Source organism: Oryza sativa, chromosome 3 (assembly GCF_034140825.1).
Source record: "Oryza sativa Japonica Group chromosome 3, ASM3414082v1".
NCBI classification, from domain to species: domain Eukaryota; kingdom Viridiplantae; phylum Streptophyta; class Magnoliopsida; order Poales; family Poaceae; genus Oryza; species Oryza sativa.
In genome coordinates this window covers 3,426,518-3,450,212 of record NC_089037.1, presented here as the reverse complement: position 1 = coordinate 3,450,212, position 23,695 = coordinate 3,426,518, and the positions used below count along the sequence as shown (strand labels likewise).

The window sequence follows — 23,695 nt, the reverse complement described above, 5'->3', positions numbered from 1 at the left end:
TGAGTAGTCACAGGTTTTTGGTGTTTGTTGGTGATCGATGCACTCTACACGTACGACGAGTCACTGCCGCTGCGTGAATTGAAATTTTGAATCGCGGTGGCCTATCGAGCAGGGCACGACTGCTTCTACCTCTACTTGTGCTCCCTATAGTTCCTCACCGGCAAGAACGGAACGAGAGACAAAACGAAACGACTTCAAAAGTTCAAACCAAACTCTGCCAATTCTGAGGCGACATACGTGCGGAGAAGATGGGCATCAAGCACCGCAGCTTCACCGGAATTAGCCGGGATGATTGCAAAGCGACGTGTTTCGGCTACGTTCTTGGAACAAACGGGTGCTCGTGTGTTGATTAATTTGGTTCGAGGAGTAGCAGATCGCAAGTACGCACGGCACGGCACGACCACTACTCCTGCTCGCTCTGTCCCATTAAGAAAAATACTTTTTTTTTAGTTTTTACTCCCTCCTCCGTCCTAAAATAAAATAAATGCAGTTTTGCACTATTCACGTACAACGTTTGACCGTTCGTCCTATTTAATTTTTTTTTCTATGATTAGTATTTTTATTGCTATTAGATGATAAAATATGAATAGTACTTTATGTGTGACTAAATATTTTTAATTTTTTCACAAAAATTTCAAATAAGACGGGCGGTCAAACGTTGGGCACGAATATCTATGGTTGCACTTATTTTGGGACAGATGTAGTATATAATGTTTTGACACTGTCTTATTTGAAAATTTTTATGATTAGTATTTTTATTATTATTAAATGATAAAACATGAAAATGTTTGATTTATCTTCTTCAATTTTTCCATATTTTTTAAAATAAGGTGGTCAGTCAAACGGTGCAATGCATATAAACGTTTCTTTGTGGGATGGAAGAGTATAGTGCAACGAATGGCCAAGGGACCTGAAAACCGAAACGATCAAGGTCGCAGGGTTGAAACTTGAAAGGAGAGGCTGAAATTTGGAGTACACCTGGCAGATCCACCACGGCGTATTTGTTTCAGCGGTCCATTCAGACGTCCAACACCAACAGCACGTTGGCCGCTTACCAGGACTCCAGGAGATTTTGCAGATGTCAACACTTTGTTACAGCATGATTAGAATTCTATGGAATCCCATGTTCTTGATGCAGGTTAGCAGGCTTTTACGTTAAGCAGCACAGAAATACTAGTAACATGATCTTTATGTCACTTTGGAAGATGCATTTGAGACAAAAGAAAAAAAAAGAAGAAAATATCAAGTCAGGTTATCAAATTTAAAAAGATTGACGGTGGCATATAAAACCTGTTATTGACACCTGTGCTGTAGGTGTTCGACCAGAAGAAGAACACGACTGGAAAATAGCAATTCAAACTATAGTACTAATCAAGACTGAAGATTAAAAACTTGACCTATTCATATGTCTGTTTAGAAATTGAGGTGGAAGGTCTGACACTGGCAGTTTCCAAAGGACATTTTCAGCAGCGCAATGACAATTTATTTACAAAGGCAAACATTCCTAACCTTAATCAGCTAAAATCCTTCAGCCTTCTCTTCAGAACATCCATGGACCTCTTGCGAGCATCCTGCTTGTTGCGGTTTGAAAGGCTTCCAAACAACCCATCTGCAAAATCCTTGTACTTGTCACAAACGATGGCAACCTTCTTGTAGTCTAATGACCCATAGTTCCTCCCCCTTATCACTGGATTCATGAAATTCTCTGGCTGGCTGCTAAGGAGGAGATTGACTAGCTGCCTTATTTCAACCAAACAATCGGCGAATGTTGTTTCCTTACCCAAATCCACCAAACCGGTCCTATAAAATTTCTCTTCCGCGAATGCCTCCAGTAATTTCAAGTCAATGTCAAGGCCCATAACTGCATTGACAGTGAACCTTTTCACGCCTTCGTTAAGAAGTGTTGTCATGATAGAGTCCGAGATGTGGCTCATTGCACCAGAAACCATCTTGTATAGAGCTTCTAGCGGTAAAATCTCCTGCGCTGTTGATACTAGCGTTTCAAGATAGATAAGGACCTCATTCATATATTCATTTGGATTATCTGGGGCTTCCTCCACTATCCAGTTGACATCGTCCAAGAGCACCATAAATTCATCAATCTTGAAATTGGCCAAATTTATCAAAGAGTTATATGCTGCATTCTGGGAGGCTTTTAAGACAGCTTTTGCAGTCAAACCGGAATGAGATCTCTGCGCAATACGCTTTGGAATGCCACACAGTTGAGCAGAATACAAGAGGAACATATCGCAGGATTGCTCAAGAACAGAAATATTTCCTGCAAGTTGCATCATCTGTGACATGGCTAACGAGCGAGCATAAACCATGTTCAGAAGACTATCATTTAACACCTCAATCAATAGCCTGTCTAGGTAACCCTTCACAATTTCATAGATGTTTGTGCGAGCACTGTAAGAAAAATAGCTGACAGAATCCCCAATGAAGGACCGGACGATACGACAAATATCTGGAACACCAGAGGAAAATGGAGCCACATATGGAAACTCCGGGACTACATCATCAGGTTCAAAATGGAATGCCGTGACATTCATGTTATACTCATATTCCTTCTTTATAATCATCTGCTCATATGAGTCATTAGCAAGGATATCATCTATCTGCTTTCGACTCTCAATAAGAAGCAACTGGTGGTATTTGTCTTTGTATTTCGCAATGACTTGAATCAATTGTGCGATTTGATAGCCATACTTACTAACAGTTGTGCCTAACAAAGTGACATAATCTTTAACGAGGAGGAGGTGGCTGGCTATACTCATGCGAGCAAATTGATCCTCCAGTATAGATGTGATCTTAGCAATAGCAGTCTCCCATGTTGATTCAACTTGGCTTTCAGACAACAAACCATCAGCACTTCGAAGTACACGTTGTTCTACAATGAAAAATCCAGCTACCTGAGCAAGTAAGGGTTGATGGGACTCAAGGAAGGGTTGAGAGGTGGAGATTTGCATGTCCAAGTTGAGCTGCATTAGCCTATTCTTGTAGTAATAATCTCGAAACTTCTCCCCAATACCAAGGCATATGTGCATGTGATGTGCCCGGTACACTGGCGTGAGATCAAAATTTAGTGTTGATTCCTCATCTGTATTCTCCACATCCAAGGTGTACACATGCTCATCAGATCTAGCATCACTATGTGCTTCAGCCTCTCTCTTCCGGGCACGCATTTCCTCATCTTTTTGTCGAGCCATAGAGGCCTGACTTATTGAGACCTGTCCAATCTGCTTAGCCATCCTTCTGATATGAACAAGCCAATCATTAAACTCACTGCAAACTTTCTTCTCAATGTGCATCTTTATCAATGGTATATGTTTTGCAACTACCTTCTTCAGAAGTTTCAAAGGAATATTTTTCAAGTAGCCCTTCTCGATCGTGTCGAGAGTCTTAAGCGCAGGATGAAACTTAGCTTCTGCAATATAACCATTGCATGCCATGCATAAACTGATGACTTTCACACATATCTTCAACGTTGTTATGGCTTCTCCTATGTTTTTCTTAATCGAATATAACTCAAAAAGCTCATCAAGATTCAACAATGTGGCACTAGAAACCTTTTGCAGGTGTATGTTCTCACCAGTTAGCATGCCCTTTAGCTCATCAGCATCAACCAACACACCACGTAGTTCATCGACGGCCAGGATGAAATCCTCGTAATGAAGTCTACAAAGCTCTTCGATCTCAACTTCCTTTTTCTTTACAATACTCCTGAGGTTTTGCATGAGAGCTTCAGGTTTACCAGAATCAAATCCATGCCGAATGATAGGGCCCAAATCTTCACCATTTGAGATAAATAAAGCAAGGCCAAGACCAAGACCTCCATCTCCACTTTCTATTACACTCCTCTTCTTTGGCTGAGCAGTCATGATTCAACTGTAAAATGAAAGCAACATAGGTAATAAAGTTCAGTAGAGGTTGGAAATTAAAGGTCATATGATAAGTACTATCAATTATAATGTGTAGCATGTTCAGACAAAATAAAGCAACGGTCAGGCCAGCAGAAGAGCCTATTTGTTACTTCCTTCTTTTAACAACATTGTCATGCTTTTTTTTTTAAGGTTAACATTGTCATGCTCATCACGCAGACAGATCATGTTGAGTTCAGCATTACTTTGAACTAAACAAGCATGAAGATCACTATACAGTCACTAAACTAGTATGGAGGTCGTCCTACAGATGGTGATATTCTTGTCATATGAAATCCTAAATATGAGTACATAATATGTACAGTCCACATTACAGAAATAGATACGGATCAGCACTAATTTCGTGCATCCTCCCTTCCTTGGCATTTGGCAGTAAGGAGCTTGGCACCTTAACATTGCCCCAGGAAATTTTGGAAAGATCTCCATCATGGCGCTGCAACTAATTGGCAACGAAAATGGATGCAACAGGAGAATTTCATAGAGAAACGCAAGAATTGAATTTAAAAAATCACTTCCCAAAAGTATGGAAGAGAGGACATTGTACAAACAGAATATACAGGGAGATGAATAGAGAATCTGGAGAGGGGTGGGACTAAAACTAAACTCAATGTGATTATGCATGGCTAATTTAAACCATTATTGCTATTACTGTAACATGACAGCATGTAAATCATTGTCACTATCATCAATGGTCAATCCCCATACCAATTAAGAAAATACCATACACTCAACACCACCAATCAATTGAAATGACACCGCATATCAAAGTAACCATGAAGTATCATCTTCGAAATTGAACGTAACTTGATTTATTCAGATTATATAGGTTCGAATTAACAAGAGAAGACAGGAGGGATTACAAATTACCTGCTTGTGACACGGGAATCGTGCAGAGGTTCTCAACGAGCAAGCGATCAAACCCAAACAGAAAAGAACAGAGAGAAAAGAGTGGTGTGGGGAATATCAAACGACGATGAAAGAAAGAATCACAGGGCAATAGAAAGAGATCCTTGTTATCACCCAAGGCGCAGAGGGAAGCAAAACCAATGCAAGAACAGAGAGCTATCCTATGAAATTGGCTGTGGCTCTCTCTCTCTCTCTCTCTCGCTCTGCATGCATGAAATGGAATACAAAAATAGTGAGTTAGCCGTGCCTCTCTCCGCGGCAGATCTTGACTCCTTAATAGCAGGAACTAAGGGTGAGTTTGAGAGATAGGGGATTGAGAAGATTGGGAAGATACGCAAAATGAGATAAGCCATTAGCGCATATATTTTACTATAGAAAATTTTTAAAAAAACGCATCGTTTAGTAGTTTGGGGAGTGTGCGCGGAAAACGTGTTTTCTCACCCTATCTCACACAAACGAACACAGCCTAAATAACGTTGTCAGATGCAGTTTTTTTTTTTTTTTTGACTAACCTGTGATGTCGCCACCTATCTAGCTGATGACGCGGATCTCAAAAAACCGCCATCCCCATCCGTTCCACCATCCATGGGTGAGGGTGAGGTCGCCGCTGCTCACCGGACTACCCTGGGGCTCGCGCCCACTCGCCGGGGCGCCGCTCCTCTGCGGTCGCAGGCGTGAGGACCCAAACCATGGCGCCGCTGCTCCTCGCTCGCCCGCGGCACATCGCGCTCGCTGGACCAAAACACGCCACCTGCCGCCGCCGCCGCCCGCGGCCGGCGCTTCCTCAGATCTCCGAGCGCACCGGATGCCGCCGCCGCTCCCCCGAGCGCTCCGGCTCGTCGTCTGCTGGTAAACTCGGCGTCGGCGTGCCTCTCTAGGATTTACCGCAGTTGAGCGTTAGATTAAATCTCAGCCACAAATCCAAGTTGGGACGGCTGTGATTCTCCGGATATTTCTTTGCATAAGGCGTGGCGTAGGAAGGGTAATTTTATCATCCTACTCCGATTCCTAGTAGTCTCCTAGTGCAAGTTAAATCGAGAAACTGTAAGAACCCAACGGCCCATATTAATGCCCACCGATCCCTCTGTCTCGATCCCACCTCCTTCGTCTCCGCCGCCTTTTACTTGCTCGTCGCGTCTCTCTCAACGTTCATCTGCTCGAGGTGCATACATGTGATTTGCTTTGCTCCTTTTTCTTTTATTGCCCCTGATTCTGATTCTCATATGAAGACTTGTCGATCTAAGCTCATATTTTTTAGATAATAAAAATAATTTACATCTCCGATCTCTGCTATAAGACACACAACCAATAAATTTTAGTACTTGAAAATAAAGCCGTAAAGTGATGGGATAAAACCCCCAGCTCCCTTTAAACAAGTTTAACTAAAAACATCCCAAAATCATAGACTACTAGTAGATTCTAGCACGTCATACAGTAGGTACTACCTCATCCAAAATAGAATAAAAACCCCTTGGCTACCGATTCTAAAAATATAGCACCACTACACAATACTAGGATGATTTAAGTTCATGTAGGTGCATACATGCTATTGGGAATGGATTTGGCTATAAGTTGTAGGCGTGGGATTGTGGTGGATTGGTTCTTTTTCCGCAATTAGTTTTGTCGGGTATTATGCTTTTCCGATTTAAGGTAGAGGTAGGATTGGAGATGGATTAATCCTTATTTTACCGCTCATCGTATGCTTTTTCCGGTTTAAGTTGGACCATGAAAGAGGAATTGAATCTTTTTGTGACTTGGTTTCGAATTTCAGGGTGGTTGGAGCATTATGTTGGGGTGGAAGGGAAACTACTTCCCCAACGAAAAGCGGCGACACCTTTATCTTGTACTTGATGACTGGTCACGGGGATACAGCATTCGCAAGATCGATTTGTCGGTTGGCAATGACGGTGATGGGGAGCACAGCATGCCACCGGCCATATTCAGTTTCGAGGCACCCCGTGCTGGTCCCAAGTACTTTGCTGGTGCCTTTGACTCCAAGATTTTGGCAATGCAGCCCGTGGATCCCCAGTTCAGCTTCAATCCCATGGCTGGTATCCCTATCTATGACGTTCGCATGCGGAGCCTGGTGGTTGGCCCTCGGCAAAGGCCGGATCCAGTTGACCCCATCTACATCCCTGTTGGTGGAAGGCTCTTTGCTCTCTCTGTCGGTTCATTTCAGCTGCTCTACCCGCCGCCAGATGACGAGTCTGATGATCAAGAGGAGGAGGAGGACTTTGTATGGGGGTGGCACGCTCTTCCTAATCCTCCATTCCAGCATGAGCATGTCACCTCCTACGCTGTGCACAGGGATGGGCGAACTATCTTTGTCAGCATTGGCGGTGAGTCCTCTGCCACCTTTAGCTTTGACACAGCGGAGTCTGTGAGGAATGGTTGTATGTGGAAGAACCATGGCCAGTGGCAGCTGCCGTTCTCCGGTCGTGCTTACTTCATCGCTGAGTTGGACGCCTGGGTTGGGCTCAGCAGAAAACCTGGCACCACCACCAGTTGGCGCATATGCTCAATGGATGTGATATCTGACGATTGCGAGAATGGCCAGGCGGTGAAATACACCAGGGAGGAACTAGCTACTACTGTGTCTGATCATGAGTTGGTCACGGGTGTCACCCTCGTTAGCATGGGTGGTGGAAGCAAATTCTGCGTCGTGGAGTGCTGCCTGGATCACTCAGTCTCGGTGCCGTTTATTCAATTGGTGACATTTTCTATGATGTATGGTAAGAATGGAGAACTTACGACTGGCAATAGCCGCCAATTTCGAGAGTACAAAAACATTCCTCAAGGAGTTAGTAGTGAAATGCTTGAGAATCCTGTGGCATTCTGGATGTAGAGACCTTGATAATGTTTTATACTGGTACCCTAGCGTGTCTGGAACTCTGAATCCATGCTACTTTATAAGAGCAAGTTTAATAGTGTAGCCAAATACTAGCTCCAAATCATTTATAGTCAATTTAATAGCCAATAGTTACGTATAAACATATACTACACTATTGATATCTGGTCTCACCTGTCATACACACATTGCGTCTTGCAGTTCGTGCTGCAGATGGCTATAAATATGTAGCCCGTTGCTCTTCTCTCTATTCTTTTATCTTCTCGATATATGTTTATAGCTAAGTTATAATCAGCTATTGTACTTGCTCTAAATCTGAGGAAATTTAACTATTTGCCACTCTTGTGACATGGCAATTAACGATTTGCCACACCGTGTTTATGACATGTGGGCCCTCATGTGTCTATGACATGTAGGTCTAGTGGCAAATCGTTAAGCACCACTCGTAAGAGTGGCAAATAGTTAAAAGCCCCCTAAATCTGCATCTCTATCTCTACTTTATTTAGTTAAAAAATGAAACATGTTTGCATCATCCGCCACCGTATGCTTGAGTCATTTGATTTTGCTTCGTGTTCACCTTGCGCGTCCACAACCTCCATCCGATTCTTATCAATCAAAAAGAAAACAGGCATAATCGCACCCCTAATCGCACCATCGAGTAGAGAGGGGACGGCACAAGCTGGTGGACTCGCACCCCTAATCGCCAGTAACTTCCAGCAAACGGGCATATCATCATACAGACAGAAAATAACTCAAAAAGAAATATGCATCTTTTGCTGCAAAATTTCAACATATTAGGAAATGCTAGCACAGATATGATGTAAAATTCAGATTAGGCTGAGTTGTACTACCAAAATAATATTTCTTTTTTTTCTTACAAAATTTCCAGGCTGTGGTACTCACATGGTGCAGCACTTATTTCAACCAAGAGAAGGAAAACAGCAGCTAATAGTGTATCACCGTGTTCAAGCTACAATAGATGCAAAAAGGGGATCAGAGAATGCCAGTCAGCGCTATGATACAAGTTTGCTGGCTTCCTGTCATGGGTTTCCTTTCCGTGGATACCGCTACAAAAAAAAATTGTCCGCCCAGTGTAAATCAGCTGCTCGGAAGTAGAGAAGTCCCTCTGAGAATGCCTGCAACATAAGCTAGATAAGAGATTATGATGACGCTGAACCAATGCACATTCCGTGGATGCTTACAATGAAAGATATCTGAATACAGATTTGAACTTATGTGATTCTGCCTAACAAAGCAAATAAATATAGGTCCGAAATATCCTCCCACATTAACAACAAAATATTCAGTATTCAAACAAGTAGATAGAATTCCAGCAAAAAGAGGGGGAGAGAGGGGATAGAAGCCATTCAATTAGTCAAAGATGTCACTTGACTGAATTTTGCTACATCTTGGCATGTGAAACAACCATAAATCAACACTACATTTGAACTATACTGGGCAGTGGGAACAAGATATTATTGTGAAGTAAACAAGTTATGGACAATACTATCATTGCTCCACGATCAAATGTGCATTGCAAAGACCAAGAGCAAGTGCCAGTGTAAATGGACTGTACTTACCTCCTATCTGTACTAGTTCTGAGTAACAACCTTATCTTTAGATTCTACCTGGAATGCAGAAGGGATAACATGTAAGCACAATATAAACAAATAGCTACAGGCAATTCTAGTTGAAAATGGATAGTTTTAAGAAAATACTATCATTGTTTAAAGGGTATTATCCTGCACCTCATCTGTTGTGCTTCTCCGAACTTTTCTAGTTGCATTTCTCATTGTGACAAATTCCTCTGCAGATGTTGGGTGAATGCCAATAGTGGCATCAAAATCTTGCTTTGTCAGCCCAGCTTTAACAGCAATTGCAACTCCCTGTCAAAATGTAGTAAATTCATCAGCAGTATGTCAGGAATAAAGCTGAAATGGAGAGTAAGAATATAAAACAATGCAGACCTGAATTATCTCAGGTGCGTCTTCACCACACATGTGTACTCCTACAACTTTGTTTGTTGTAGCACACACAATGAGTTTCATGAAAATGCGATCAGGTAATCCAGAGAGAGTTGCCCTAAGTGGCCTGAAGTTTGCTGTATAGATATCAACATCTCCATACTCCTCAATAGCCTGCACAAAATACAAATTTAATTGACTTTCTTTTGTGCATCACTTTATATAGATGCGCGTCGTATGCTATACCTGCTCTTCAGTAAGACCAACTTGTCCGATGGGTGGTTGGGAGAAAACGGCAGATGGTACAGCTCTGTCAAATTTGTGCAATTCACAATCAAGGAGCATCCAATGGAACAACAATAACCAAAACCAAATAAAATTTAACTGATAAACAGTGAAATACTGAAATGAATCAATAATTTCAGTACAAAGTCAGTCATGGCCTCCTAGGAGCTTCAAGGACTACTAGAACACATCACAAAAACAAGAACATCACGACAAATGATCAATAACAAGATAATTCTAGATAAGCAAGAAATCATCCAAACTAATCTGTATTAGCATATCAAACATGGAAGTGGAAGAATGGGGTATTTACTCCTCAAAATGTTCCACTAGAGATTACTGCAAGCATAAAAATACACAGGAATACTAGCATGTTTAAACAAGGAAATAGAGGTTATATCTGCAATCAAGCTATTCAAGCCCATCTCCTGCAAATTATACATTAGGATGTGACCAAGTAACAAAGTTCTCTAATGAAATGCAACAGAGATACCCGTTCACTGTCAAAAATATGCAGCTCAAGTGTACACTGTACAGCAACAACAAACATTCCCTCAAACATGCGATGTAACTGAGGTATTCTTGATAGGGATATCCTACATACCTGTAATCTGGTTTGGTAGGTTCATCACCAAACACTGTTTTTGCAAATGCACCACCTTCCATAAGTGCAACTGGTGTCAGGTTGACCCTATCAGTAACATCTCCCACTGCCCAAATTGAATCAACTGAGGTTCGAGAATACTCATCAACCTAGCAAACATAAATACAGTGCAGAAGCTCAACATGTTAAAGAGTCGCAAAGCTGAGAAACTCGAAGTCAAGTATCACTTGATTGATTGCTTAACCTACCATTATTGCTCCGTTCTTGTCCAATTTCACCCCAACCTCCTCTAGTCCAAGGTTCTACAAGTTAAAGAACAACATCAGCAACAAAGGATGGATGCATCAACAAATGGAGATGCAAGATCTAACAAAGTGAAAACAAAAGGCGCATATGGTGCAGACCTTTGTGTTTGGTTTACGACCTGTTGCGAACATAACATGTGAGAACCCACCAATAGTTTCTTTGTTTGTCTTCAGAGATAGCAAACCATCATTTGATTTGGTTATAGCTTGAGGACTCTGTTCAGTATGAAATGTGATGCCCCTTAGAGACATCTGTTCAGCGATGAAATCTCTGACCTGCAAATCCACAACCGACAAAAATAACTCCAGTGAACAGATCACTTCATCTACTGTGAATATGATTTTGTTGTTCCCAATATTTGCTCACCTCTTCATCAAACCCTCTTAAAACTTTCTTCTGCCGAATAAACACATGTACCTCACTTTTTAAGCCATTGAAAATTCCAGCAAACTCCAGAGCAATATATCCACCTCCCACTATTGCAATTTTCTCAGGTTTTGAAGGTAGATCCAGTGCAGCATCAGAATCTATAACATGCTCTATTCCTGGGATATTTGGCATCGATGGTCGCCCACCAACAGCTATAAGTATGTTCCTAGCAGTGTAGAGCTTTCCATCTACACTTACAGTATGTGGATCAACTATCTGTACTAAGTAAACAAAGTTACATCAACAGCTGCACCTTACCATAGTATTTGTTTAGGGAAACAGTCTATTCAAAGTTTAACTTGATTTACGAACATCACCCAACCTTTCCACGGCCTTCAATTAGAGTAACTCCTGAGTTGTTTAAAATATTCTTGTAAATGCCAACAAGGCGCTGCAGCTCTGTATTTTTGTTGGCAATCAGAGTGTTCCAGTCATGCTTTGGATCAGTTTCATACACCCACCCAAAGCCATGAGACTCTTCAAACTCATGAGAGTACTTGGATCCATACACTAATAATTTCTTTGGAACACACCCACGAAGCACACATCTGTGACAAAAACAAATAACAGTTCTTATGCATATGCATATCCTTCTAGGCACTGGTATTACAGCAAGGTGGTAGCTATTAAAAGCATGCCCATCTTTTAGGCTTCATATGCTGGTATGTTATGCCAAACTGCTTACATATTATTGGAAATCTATTGTCTAATATTGTACAGGGTCATTAAAACGCATGGGTTTAGCTCTGGTATTCATAATGATTCAAATTGTAAATCCCAGTAAATACTGAAATAAGCCACATTATGCCGGTATAGCAGCGCAAATCGTGCATTGGAGTCATTGCGTTGTATACATTCAAACAATTTCTTCAATAATACTGAATAAGAAACCATATAAAACCTTGAAACTTGGTGAGAGCGGTAAAGGCAACAAATGGTGCAAATGTAAATTACTTAAAAGTACTAATAATAACAAACAAGTGCATATCACTGGAAACACACATTCCCCACCAGATTTGTGCCTCTAACCCCTAAAATGAGCAAACACCACTGAGATAACAGCCCGTGAGGATGTTCTCACTCAAAAGTACCCCGTTCAAATGCAGTATATGATAGTGAGTAACAATGTACCCAACCACAAAAATTCTCTAGAATGTAGTAACAAAAATGAGTTAGCGAAGCCATTCCTATCACAAAAACATCACAGAACAAAACATCAGCAAAGATGGAACCCGCGACAAAATTGGAAATGATTCCTGGCTAGTCATTCACAAATCACAAGGAAGCGCTCCAATTACGGTGCATGCAAAAAAGTAAAGCCAAAAGCCAACGATGCTAAGTTGCTAACCTTCCTACGAATCAAGGGGAAAATGTGATGAACTAATAGACTAGTCTATATAGTAGCAAGAGAAGCGTCCACTTACGTGCCGCCGACTCCACCGAGGTCGTCCGAGGCGACGGTGGCGAAGGGCATCTCGCAGACGGCGGCGCGGGCGCCGTAGAGCGTGGAGGCGAAGCGCGAGGCCCGGACCCCGCCGCTCCCGGCGCCGATGGTGAAGAGGTCGTAGTCGTACTCCCCCTCGGAGGACGCGCCGTTGGGCGCCGCGGACGCCGAGACGTGGCGGCGCGCGTGGGGGAGGAGGGGAGGTCGCGGGAGCGGGAGCCTCGGGAGGGCAGCGAGGGAGGGGAGGTGGTGGAGGAAGCGGCGGCGGTGGAGGCGGAGGCGGAGGGGGATGGTGCGGGTTAGGGTTTGGAGGGTGGAGGAGCAGGAGAAGGGGAGGGTCGCGGTCGTCGCCATGCCTCTCTCGCGCGGTGCCGCCGCTTTGCTTCCGACTTCCGACAGTGTGGGGCGGAGAGAGGAGAAGCGAAGGCGATGATGTGTGGAGAGTGGAGACGATGAGCTTGTTTGATTCCTTTTTCCGATCGAAGGCGTATTTGCCACTTTACGTATTCGAAGAGTGGAGCTGTAAAGCCTGTATGACTGAAGGCGTCATTCCGGACGATGGTGAATAGTTTGAGGCTTTGGGCCTGTTTGCGGAGGTTCTGCTGCTGGAAATTCTCCTATTAGCTGCTACTGCTAGAAGCTTCCTAAACAGTAAAGATTTTCACTTATAAGCTGTTACTGCTAGAAGCTTCCCAAACAGTAAGGATTTTCACTCAGATTCTGAGAAGCTGTAGATGTAGAATCTAGAAAATAAACTAGAAGCTTCTCACAAACTGTTTCTCAGAATCTTAACCTCCTCTAAATAGGGTCTTTGAGCACTTGTTTGAATATGGAGATTTTAGGAACACTGTTGGTTTGCCTTAATTATTTGATTGGAAGCAAGCCGCCATGTTTCAGTCATCTCTCCTTTTAAAATCCTGCAAATTCCTATGGAGTATCTAAACAGCTCATTTTCTCAATTACTGATCCCAAATAACCATTTTTTTACCCGCAAGAAAAAACTTTTTTTCCATTACACAGCAGACGCACACCTTAAACTTGCTATTTTTTTTTTATTGAAAGCATGTTTACATGTATGTAATATCTATAGAAACCAAGGTTAAATATTTTAATGGTTGGAGTCATACACCATCCATCATACACCACTGGTGCTTTCCCCAAAGGACCTTACTGATCCCAAATGACCCATTGTGGAGTCAGATTGGCAAAGGCTACACCATACTGAAATCTCTGAAACATCCTCTTTCTGTTTACAAAGATAACACAGCGAAACTGTGCAGATTCTCTGTCCCTCCACCTCCAATCAAGTCCTCTTCAACAGATGCGTGACAATCCACAATTTCGCACAACATTGGTACTATCTTGTTTCGTGAAGGAGCAAAGGACCCGCTTAACAGCCAACAGAACGTAACAACAGCAAAAGTTAGAAAACCACCATCCACTTTCATAGTATCATCAAGAAACGATGTACCAACAGAAGGCCAGCAAAACATACGCCGTCACAGCCAGCACCGCGAAGAACGCGGTGTCCGATATCGGCGTCTGCGTCTTCTTCCTGCTGGCCCTCGCCTCCTTGTACAGGACTACGTCCACCATCATCCGGCTGAGGTAGTTCTCCGACGACGGATCGACGTCCTGCTTGCACCGCCTTCTCAGGGAGAGCTCAGGCTGGGCAGGGGTGAACTGGACGTCGAAGATACTCCTCTTACGCAGCAATTCCGTGTCATGGTGATCCGAATTCAGAGCGTCCATGAAGGCAGCGTAGTTGGCCACATGGGACGTGGTGCCCTGGTAGCATTTCTCGAACGCGATCAGGTTCTGCAGCAGCTGGATGCTGGCATCGCTGACCTCCAGCTGAGGGATCCGCACCTTGCCATGGCTGAAGACGATGTCAAGGAAGGTGAAGGGCTCCTGGAAATGGCTCAACGGCCACCAATACCATTGCTGCCTCCTGGTGATGCGAACCCCATCGGTGTCAAGCTTCTTGGCAGGATCAATGCCGGTTCTTGGTGGCTTTGGTGGTGTCTTCATCAGATCACTGTGTAGCTTTGGATTTGGAAGGAGTGACCGGTAGAGCAGCTGCAGAAGGCAGCGCACGTCCTGGCAGCGGATTGGGCGTGTTGATGTGCACATTCCAGCTGGCAGGTACTTGTTGAACATGTTCCTCGCGCATGCCGTCAGGTCAACAGCTTTGTCATGCTCCGTCTTCAGAATGTCAAACAGGATCCTGACAGCGACGAAAGGTATTTGGTTCTCTAGCAGGAGCATGTCGATGGCGACCAGGCTCCATTCCCAGGGTCTCTCCCACTGGAGTGTCTCGTACTCATGATCGAGAAGCCCAGCATCCAGCTTTGTCCAGTATTCATGCTCCGCACCTTTGTTCGGGTCATGCCTCAGCAAGAAATGCAGAATGAAGCAGCCGTCAAACAGCAGCATCATGCCGATTCCCTCCTCTGTCATATCAACTGGTTTTGCGTATAGCTGCTGGAAAGACTTTGTTTTGATTGTCTTTGACAGTCTAAGCAGGAAGGCCTGAACCAAAGGTTCAAGGCTGTGGTTGCTACGCTCCAGCAATCTGTTGACACACCAGTGCTTATGTTGTTCCATTCGCCTGAAGCTTGGTGAATTTCTCCCTGAATGGAAGTAGGGACCGATGCAGACAGCCTTAGGATGGTAAGCCTCTGGGTCGCGCAACCGAGTTTCTTCAGGGATACGGGTGATACCATTTTCATATGAAGAACACAGCGGTACTTCACAGCTCCGGGGAGTTGTTAAGCCTGAAGTTTCATCGGTATCCCCATTTGCACTCGCTGTCATCTTCCTCATCCTTGTGTTCTGCCCTGCATGCATGAATGTACAGATGCAAGTAATTACAGGTGAGAAATAAGGAAAAACCGAAGACAACAAAGAACTCACCTCTTGGTTGCTCTGGAGAAGACATCTCATGAAGCCAAATCAGAAGATTTCCCGTAGTTGATGGTGCACGAAGAAACAATCTGAAGAAAACTTTTAGTAGTGATGGAGAAGAATGTCTCCTACAAACAACAAGAAGGTTGCCTCCCACTTGATCAAATCAAACTCAAAAGAATAGTTATATATGGTTTTATTCAATAGTCAAAAGGCAACATCAAAGAACTTTCCTTTCCATTTCTTTATGCAAGATTGCTACATCAGACAAGTTGACTATGTGAATCAACTATGTTTACAATAAACAGAAAAGATTCTGCAGTTTAGCTGCAGATAAATAAAAGAAAAGCTCAAAAGGTTCTACAGCTATTAAGGCATATATGATATTTTACTAAATGGCCTTTATGACTTTTTTTTTATTTCCCTTTGAACCCAGGGGAAAGAATGATTAACATCTAACGTGATACAAGACCTCATCATAATAGATGAAGCTACTGAAATTTCAGCAGAACATCAAGCTGGAAATTTTATGTGGAAGTGTCTCCACCCCTTACAACTGGCTGTTCACCTTCAAACTCAGATATCACAATGAGTTGATCTGTCATTTCAAAAGAAAGTAGCTCCAACTTGTTCGTAGGATTTATATACTGCATGGCATACAAAATATAAATTAGTTGGTGGTTATTAACAACACTTGATTCATGGACTGCTATTCACAACGCCAAAAGAACCTCATGTCAATACAAATCAGGTCCATAAAGCTAGATGGCAAAGTTAAGAAGGACCTGATCTTAACAAGGTCTTATGTACTTCGAAAATATCACACCCTTATAAGGCTACAGAATAACATAGAGAATCTTAACCTGCTTCTTGCCCTTGACATAGCCAACCGCAACTTCACGACGCAAAATCGCCCTTTCAGTGAGCTCTGAAAATGATATCTTCTCCCCTTCTTTCATGTAGAATCCTATTTCCTAGAAAATGTGCAGCAAAAAAGTTCCTTGAACTATCACAAAAATACAAGAATTGGTCAGAAACACCGATTGTGCTCATATTACCTTGATGTAGATCTCATCTCCTTCAGCGTTCAGAATATCCTTCCATACTTCATTCAACTCACTACTTCCCGCAACTACATCACATTTTCTTTTATCATGCGATAGATTTCAGAGAAAATAAAATAACCAAGATTGATTAAAAAAAAAACTAACCCTGTGCTGTTACAAGGCTCATAACTTCCTCTGCTCCAATAAATGAGAGGGATGGTTTTATTCTAGACATCTGCAAAAAATGAAAGGCTAAAAGATTTGCTTCCAAATTAAAGTAATTTGATGAATTTAGTAATAGCCAACAAGCGAATTCTCACTTGCTTTCCCAGTCCCGTGTCTACAATTTCTGATACAAGATGCTCAACCTGTAGGAACACATTCAGATAAAATACAAAATTCAATTATATTTTATTATTTATAAGAAAACTATTGAACGAGATGACTAGTTGAACCACATCATATTCAAGAAGAAAACAAAATAGCATTGAACCATTCATATTTTATTGAACCATTAGTAATGCAAAACAACAGGATAATGATTTTATGGATTTTAGACAAAGTGTATCACAGTATTCCAAAAGGAAATGTGTTGCATGCTGATGAGAGAATGGAGGTTCACTTAGTGTGTTTCAAGCACTATAAATAATGGGAACTTGAGAAGAACTGACCTTAATGTCATGTTTCTGGCAAATGTTTTCAGCAAGGAGAAGAGTATACGCTAACTGTTTATCAACCTGTGCAGTATCTGCAGAATCCATTAGCAGGTGAACTTCAATTTTATATATAACAGGGAAATAGCATGGTTCTGTTACTGGCATGTAACCCATACCTCCACCTAGCCAGTCTTTGTCAGATATTACGACAACTGAAAACGGAACATTTTGGTCATGCTTCCTGGATTTCTTAAATTTAATTATTGCTTCCTTTAGAGTATCATAGTTCATAGGACATCCCACCTGCATTAATGCTATCGCATAAAAATTAGCGAATAACAATAGTAGAGTTATTTTTCTGCCTGTGCAAGCATATTATCAGTGGACATCAGAGGTTACTATTCACATAGAGGGTTTAAGAGACCTGATGGTTAACTTTAATATTTTTCAGTTGTTTCTGCATGAGGGGGTTGACAATACTGCTCCGCTCTTTAATAGGGGTTTCTGACAATATTTCCTGCACATCAAAGTTAACTTATTAGACATGAACATACGTATGGATGTGGCAATGTAGTCATAAACTCCTCATTTTCTACTGCAGCTAATATTTTTATCGTTCCTATTATCCCTACACATACCAATACACTGCCAGGTCCAAGGTAATTATCATATTCCCGAATCATATCAGTAACTTTTGGCCGCCAACCAACAATAAGCACGTGCTCTCTTGGTCCTAGCGTGTAATCATTGCTCTGCATACAGTCAACCACTTATGAACCCAGTAATCTGACGGAGAGGGGATGGATTTCCATTGGTACATCATTACACTAGCATTTACCTTGGAGAGCGTTTTTGAGGGGCGCTTTCTGATGCTATTTAGCCGTGTTTCATTCACCTCAAGAGCCATACTAGACGATCTTTGTCCCTCTGTTGACTCTGAGTAATGACTTGAATTTTGTGCTCCATTTGGAGAATTTGAGAATGTAGACTGTGCTCTTCTCCTCCAGGAAACAGGAGCAATAAGTAGTAGCTGTGAATTAAAGGAATCAAGAATGTATGACATCATCAGCTACAAAACTCAATTGTCAAGTACTATGTTCTCCTGATTGATGATATAACTGGAAATCACAACCGCATTATCTCTTGTAGGGAATGCAGGTAATTCCAGTGGACCTTTTAGAAGAAAAATGCCTACTAGTAAAATATTCAGAAACTAACAGATACTTAAACTTATGCTAACTTTAGTAATTAACAAGATAAGAACCTAATCAGTATCTATTTAACAGAACAATGGAATAAGCTCACTTTGGTAATGGCTTAGGACGGTGGTTAGAAGGGCTTTAAGACTTCAATGAAAAGATAATTCTTCTGGAATAATATGTTGAGAAATGTTTTCTACTAGTTGTCCTAACATGAAAAGGAAAACAACAACAAAAGAAAGAAAAACTTACTTTGTCTTTCTCTGTCAGCACTTCATCCTCACATGGGTGAAAGTGCATCATTCCAGATCGGAAAATACCACAAACAACTGCCTGGTCATGAACACAAAGCAGAGAAATCACGAAAATGAAGTCATACAGATCTGCAGAGTTTAGACATCCACTTATTTGAAGTAATATTACATCTGGGATCCTACGCCTCACATCCACATACTTCATGCCTACTACTTCCCGAAAGCTGAAAAGGTTGAAGACGTTTTCTGCATGATAAGAACAACATAAGTCACAACCAGATAATGGATCCTATCATTGAGAGCACAAAATAATTCAGGTACTCACGAACCAATTCAATAAAAGGCAAAAGCATGTAAAAAGCAGAAAACAATAATGACAAAATCATAAAACCATTTCAATATGAGACATTTTTTCTGATAGATTAGATGTAAGTGCAACCATTGACATCAGAATTGCAGAATCACACACTAAACTATGGTAAACTATAAGATGGATGCTAGTTCCTGAAGTTCAGAAGAAAGAGAAACAATATGTTTATGTGTGGCTAGAGATGACCCAAGCTAGCCACAAAAGTGATTTTAGAAAAAGGAAAAAATGGCCAGAAATATTGCAAATGGTACAGTACCTAGGAGGCTCAAAACAATTATTTAGTTCATAACCAAAAGTTGGATTGATATATATGATTGGTTCTGAATCAGTCCACAGTTGTACTAATTATGTGCTGAAGTGTAGAACTACAGTTCAATGAACAAAGGAGGCACACCAGGGAGGCACAACTGGTTTTGTGAAACAAACCAGAACGGCAAACGGGTTTATTTGTGTATTCCAAAATTTGACCATGTGAAAACAAAGTTGGTAGTCCTTAAAGATAACTGCAAATCTGCAACCTTCTACATAAAATGTATCAACAAAAATATATCAGTAAGATTAGAACAATACTGTGATAATTAAGCAAGTGCCTGTAGATTTTAATAAGACCCTTTTGCCTAGAACACTGCACAAACAGCTTAGAAGCAGCCATCTCCACCGGCTGCACATTTAAGCCTGTGATTGATTTCAGAAGATCGCATGTGGTTGAGTTAGAAGCCTACAATGATATAAAATGAATACATAAAGGCACAATTTTTTATATTTATATTGATTGCATGAATTTAGGAGGTTGTATATACCTCAACAATGGTAGGAATAGATGCAATTTGTGGAAGAGATTGCAGAGCCAGCAGGGAAAGAAATGCATCTGTATCCACTTCATATCTGGTCAGGTTCAAAAAGATGAGTTCTCAAAAAGGTGGTTTTAAGTACTCAAATTTCAACAGGACTTGTTTTGCAAAAGATCTGCTTGTGTGGAAAAAAAGAAGTCTTTACATATGGCATTTATATTCAACAAATGGCAGACAAGAGATATGTTCAGAGCATCCACTGCTTTCCCTTAGAAAGTTTGTCTTGGTAATCAATTCTGATAAAGTGACTGCCCATTTCAAGTTATCATTCCAAACCTCCAATAAAAAAGGTTGAAGTATCCCATAAGGCCATGATCCCATCCAGTACTAGCACAAATGGAATGTAAGTAACATTGATGAATTGGATAACCTGCTGATTTTAGCTATCTCTACAATCTTAATGCGACATCACAGAGGTTTGTTATGAAACAGAACATGCCCTTCTCTGAAATGATTTCCAGTAAAGAAAATGCAATTTACTCTGTGCTAACCAGAGCAAATTGAAAAGTTTGTGCTGTATGCATACCGTTCATTCTTTGCAGGCAGGATGATTATAGATTTTGCCTTATTTGCTGCTGCTCTCTCAAATGATTTTGTCAAGCTAAGGCTACAGCTGAAATGTAAAAAATTGGAGCTCAATGAGTTTTGATATGTCAAAGAAAGTGTGTCAAGCGTAAATGGATGGAAGCAAATGATCGTGACCCTTTACCTCTTGGTGAAGACGTCAATATGGTTTAAATCTTTGGCAAAGCTATCTCCAAGTTTCTCGATTTGCTTTCTGGGAAGATCAGATAGAAGAAGAATTCTCTGCTTCCTTGACATTGTTCAAAAGAAAGTAATCAGCTGCATTAGAGAATAATATAGATAGGCAAAACCAGAATATTAATTATGTTATCCTTCAATTACCTTGCAGTAGCAGTTCCTAACCTAATTGATGATTCATGGAACTTGTTCAATTGATTCAATATGGATGGCAGATGACTATTGACTCCACAGATGATGATATGATCATCCTCAATGACTTGCTGCTGTGCTCCTTCTCTTACCTTATGCATCTGGATCTGTACACGATAAGGTGGTTATTTACCAGAGGCATGCACTGAATTTAATGTTCTTCACCTCGATTTTGTATATTTTCAAAAAGGTAACTTACTCTAAACTGCTCTGTCGTTGCGCTTAACAAACGAGAATAAAACAATATGCCCCAGATAGCAAGAAAGAACCCAAGCACACGCTCAATGCGCGTCTTTTGCTGTTAAAAGAAAGATCATATTAACATAGATTACATAAAAGGAAAAACATTTATATAAATGGTTATGCTAATTTAATAAGGTTACGCAAACCTAATTTGAGCATATATCTTCAATTGGCAACAGTCACTAGTCTCTACTTACTCTTAGGTGAGTAGATGATGAAATTAGACATGCCCAAGCTTCCCAAAAACATTCCTCTAAACTTTGTTGGTTCTTCCTGAAAAATAAACCAAGATATTTCATCATACTTTTATGCTTGTCCAATTATTACAGAGAGGTTTTTTTAAAACAAGCATACAAATAAAAGGAGCAATGCTAGAGAACGGAGAAGATTAAATTAGAAAAATGCAAACTCTTTAAATAAAAATAACAGACCTGAACTTATGAAACAAGAATCCCCCAACAACAACTAGTGAAAAGCACGTAATCATCAAAGTAATGATAGACCTGCCAAGATAAGTCAGTATAAATTATGAAATTGATTTACCATGAGCTAAAAATATATTATGTGTAAATTAGGAATAGACAAACTTTTCAGGATGTGCAAAAAGTGAAAGTCCAGTAATGCAGTAATCTGCCAAAAGAAGCATGAAAAATACCAAACATATATGTCTAACTGCTCAACTTACAAGGCAATGTTCCGTTCAAGCTGTGAATTGAATAGGTAGTACAAGCGTGAAATGCTCCATCGGATATCAGGCAATTGTGGAAAACTAACATCTAGCTTCAGAGGAACAGGTTTTTTCATAGGATCTGATATGCATGCCAATGGTAAACTTGTAATGTTGTGTGACATCCAAGGGAGAAATTTTGTCATCAACTGCATCTGGCCAATAACAATTTTGTGTAGAACACAGAATGTGATGCTTACAACAGTAACCACGTTGAAGTTTCCCTGAAAAATTATGATTATGAAACATTAAGCAAGACAAAGGTGTTTTTGTATATCATCCGTTGTGAACTGCAGCTGAAGGGAATACTGAATACATATGGAATATATTTCAATTGAAATCGTTGCTTCAAAAGGCACAAATCAACTGCATTATTTCTAATTATCGATTATTCTCATAACGAGGAGTTAGATGAACACGTCATTTAGCAGTCTCTAATCCATATTCCAACAAAGGAAGCATGGACCAATCTAAACCTGGTTGGTCCAGAAAGCAGTAGCTCACAACTGTTATTCGTCAATCATAAGGGCGGGATTTGGTTATTGGGGTCTGATTATGCATTTATGTGTATAATAAAATCATTCTTGTGGCACTGCCAGTGCAGAACCACTTAATTAGATGCTCTGTCAAACAACCCGACTTCACCACCATTGACCTATAAAGCATGTATTCTAAAAAACACATGCCACCTTAATCTACCAATCAAATTTTTGCATTGCCATCATAAAATTCACATGCTGGCCCTGGTGTCTATCATCATCACATCACAATTCAAAAAGAAAAAGAAAATGAATGATGTACCGGAAAAAAAAAATCACCTCAGCAGGAAAGCTTGGGTTATTTCCGGATGTGGAAGTGGTTGGTTGTTCTAGATTACCATTAGTCACCTTCTCATTCATCCCCATTGCTGAGTCGAACACTCTTACTAGTCCTGGCCAACGCAAGCATAGAAATAAAGGCATGCGTAAAAATTAAATTGATAAAATCAGAACATGGTTCGGTCACCAATTTCGTTTAAATAAAGAGAGAAAACGTTAGAAATCCAAATAGCAGACAGGAAACGCGTGCTGCATTTGCCGCCCACGAACCTCGCTTGCTTGGGAGATGGCCCGCGGAGCGGACTCCGACTCCGATTCCACCACCGCGATAAACGCGAACCTGCCCGGGGAACGCATGAAACCTAGGAGGAAAAAGAAAAAAAATCAGAGACGCGGATTCAGATCAGCAGAAGATCAAAAAAACCCTTGTACACATGTAGTAACAGTGTGTACCTGAGGGCCAGTGGCAGCGCGGGGCGGAGGCACCGCCGGGCGGCGGGCGCCCGCGGCGGCGACGAGACGGCGGCGGCGTCGAGCTGCGATCTCATCCCTCCCTCCTCCACCTCTCTCGCTGCTCCACCGGCGGCGAGGTGCTCGCGCGGCGCGGGCGGAAGGACCGAAGCAGTTGAGCGAGAGTGGCAAGCGAAGCGAAGGCGTTTTGACTTGACGAAAAAAGCAGTGGAGTCTCGAAGCAGTGTGGGGGAGGGATGAGGGGGCCAGCGCTGAACACACAAATATTTTTTGTGTGTGATCAGTGGATCAAGCGGATTGGGTTCTCTTTTTTTTTTCTGTGCAAATATTTTTTTTCGTCTTCAGAGTTCATACTGTACAGAAATTCAGCGAAAATGAAAATGAAAAGGATAAGAAGGACGACGACATGTGTAGCCTTGCCTGCATTGCTAAAAAAAAAAAAAAACAAGTACAGTACCAACAAGTTCTAAAA

The 23,695-nt window shown here is 41.4% G+C and overlaps 5 protein-coding genes across 13 annotated transcripts; 1 reads left to right on the top strand and 4 right to left on the bottom strand.

Annotated features, from left to right (window-relative positions):
* Positions 1–1,240: 1,240 nt before the first annotated feature.
* On the bottom strand, positions 1,241–5,503 carry LOC4331721 (exocyst complex component SEC15A). 2 transcript variants are annotated; one of them, XM_015772714.3, is made up of 2 exons: positions 5,360–5,503; positions 1,241–3,888 (listed from the first exon to the last, which is right to left on the bottom strand). In XM_015772714.3, exon 2 carries the CDS (start codon positions 3,879–3,881, stop codon positions 1,515–1,517), a length of 2,367 nt encoding a protein of 788 aa, XP_015628200.1. In that variant the 5' UTR covers positions 3,882–3,888; positions 5,360–5,503; the 3' UTR covers positions 1,241–1,514. The 2 variants fall into 2 exon arrangements, with proteins under 2 accessions (XP_015628200.1, XP_015628201.1); XM_015772715.3 differs by lacking the exon at positions 5,360–5,503 and adding an exon at positions 4,809–5,092.
* Positions 5,386–7,989, top strand: LOC4331720 (uncharacterized). 3 transcript variants are annotated; one of them, XR_010740225.1, is made up of 3 exons: positions 5,386–5,696; positions 6,619–7,282; positions 7,329–7,989. XR_010740225.1 is itself a non-coding variant. In XM_015772718.3 (2 exons), the coding sequence occupies exon 2, from the start codon at positions 6,634–6,636 to the stop codon at positions 7,690–7,692; it is 1,059 nt and encodes a 352-aa protein (XP_015628204.1). In that variant the 5' UTR covers positions 5,564–5,696; positions 6,619–6,633; the 3' UTR covers positions 7,693–7,989. The 3 variants fall into 3 exon arrangements, 2 of the variants coding, with proteins under 2 accessions (XP_015628204.1, XP_015628202.1); XM_015772718.3 differs by having other exon boundaries at positions 5,564–5,696; positions 6,619–7,989; XM_015772716.3 differs by lacking the exon at positions 5,386–5,696 and adding an exon at positions 5,860–6,009 and having other exon boundaries at positions 6,619–7,989.
* A 522-nt stretch (positions 7,990–8,511) lies between these two features.
* Positions 8,512–13,172, bottom strand: LOC4331719 (glutathione reductase, chloroplastic). Of its 2 annotated transcripts, none has more exons than XM_015772375.3 (11): positions 12,708–13,172; positions 11,606–11,831; positions 11,221–11,499; positions 10,953–11,129; positions 10,797–10,850; positions 10,549–10,697; positions 9,906–9,969; positions 9,663–9,833; positions 9,444–9,581; positions 9,276–9,323; positions 8,512–8,843 (listed from the first exon to the last, which is right to left on the bottom strand). In XM_015772375.3, the coding sequence occupies exons 1-10, from the start codon at positions 13,079–13,081 to the stop codon at positions 9,288–9,290; spliced, it is 1,668 nt and encodes a 555-aa protein (XP_015627861.1). In that variant the 5' UTR covers positions 13,082–13,172; the 3' UTR covers positions 8,512–8,843; positions 9,276–9,287. The 2 variants fall into 2 exon arrangements, with proteins under 2 accessions (XP_015627861.1, XP_015627860.1); XM_015772374.3 differs by having other exon boundaries at positions 8,512–8,831.
* A 581-nt stretch (positions 13,173–13,753) lies between these two features.
* On the bottom strand, positions 13,754–23,450 carry LOC4331717 (putative ion channel POLLUX-like 2). 5 transcript variants are annotated; one of them, XM_066308865.1, is made up of 25 exons: positions 23,206–23,450; positions 23,023–23,114; positions 22,753–22,865; positions 21,893–22,158; positions 21,639–21,710; positions 21,405–21,480; positions 21,164–21,262; positions 20,917–21,071; positions 20,720–20,824; positions 20,537–20,623; positions 19,960–20,044; positions 19,730–19,877; positions 18,959–19,035; positions 18,788–18,868; positions 18,175–18,366; positions 17,975–18,088; positions 17,761–17,853; positions 17,513–17,639; positions 17,352–17,428; positions 17,001–17,048; positions 16,846–16,915; positions 16,693–16,766; positions 16,498–16,608; positions 15,644–15,762; positions 13,754–15,567 (listed from the first exon to the last, which is right to left on the bottom strand). In XM_066308865.1, exons 1-24 carry the CDS (start codon positions 23,298–23,300, stop codon positions 15,670–15,672), a joined length of 2,550 nt encoding a protein of 849 aa, XP_066164962.1. In that variant the 5' UTR covers positions 23,301–23,450; the 3' UTR covers positions 13,754–15,567; positions 15,644–15,669. The 5 variants fall into 5 exon arrangements, 2 of the variants coding, with proteins under 2 accessions (XP_066164962.1, XP_015632613.1); XR_010740223.1 differs by lacking the exon at positions 13,754–15,567 and having other exon boundaries at positions 15,646–15,762; positions 16,498–16,601; XR_010740222.1 differs by lacking the exons at positions 13,754–15,567; positions 15,644–15,762 and adding an exon at positions 15,855–16,281 and having other exon boundaries at positions 16,498–16,601.
* LOC4331718 (UPF0481 protein At3g47200) lies at positions 14,183–15,668 on the bottom strand. Its single transcript, XM_015777128.2, has 2 exons — positions 15,644–15,668; positions 14,183–15,567 (listed from the first exon to the last, which is right to left on the bottom strand). The coding sequence occupies exons 1-2, from the start codon at positions 15,666–15,668 to the stop codon at positions 14,183–14,185; spliced, it is 1,410 nt and encodes a 469-aa protein (XP_015632614.1).
* Positions 23,451–23,695: the final 245 nt, after the last annotated feature.

Bases quoted from the DNA above. Each gene is read 5' to 3' on its own strand.
- LOC4331717 (XM_015777127.3), bottom strand. From the start codon at position 23,300: ATGAGATCGCAGCTCGACGCCGCCGCCGTCTCGTCGCCGCCGCGGGCG. The intron at 16,916-17,000 runs GTGAGAATTCGC...CATTTTTTGCAG, and splicing joins ACACGGGACTGGGAAAGCAA to ATGTCTAGAATAAAACCATC. The intron at 16,609-16,692 runs GTAATATGAGCA...CACATTTTCTAG, and splicing joins GAGATGAGATCTACATCAAG to GAAATAGGATTCTACATGAA.
- LOC4331718 (XM_015777128.2), bottom strand. From the start codon at position 15,668: ATGTCTTCTCCAGAGCAACCAAGAG. The intron at 15,568-15,643 runs GTGAGTTCTTTG...TCATGCATGCAG, and splicing joins TTCTCCAGAGCAACCAAGAG to GGCAGAACACAAGGATGAGG.
- LOC4331721 (XM_015772714.3), bottom strand. From the start codon at position 3,881: ATGACTGCTCAGCCAAAGAAGAGGAGTGTAATAGAAAGTGGAGATGGA.
- LOC4331720 (XM_015772718.3), top strand. From the start codon at position 6,634: ATGTTGGGGTGGAAGGGAAACTACTTCCCCAACGAAAAGCGGCGACAC.
- LOC4331719 (XM_015772375.3), bottom strand. From the start codon at position 13,081: ATGGCGACGACCGCGACCCTCCCCTTCTCCTGCTCCTCCACCCTCCAA. The intron at 11,500-11,605 runs GTTGGGTGATGT...TACTTAGTACAG, and splicing joins TAATTGAAGGCCGTGGAAAG to ATAGTTGATCCACATACTGT. The intron at 9,324-9,443 runs GTGCAGGATAAT...TCTGCATTCCAG, and splicing joins GGAGAAGCACAACAGATGAG to GTAGAATCTAAAGATAAGGT.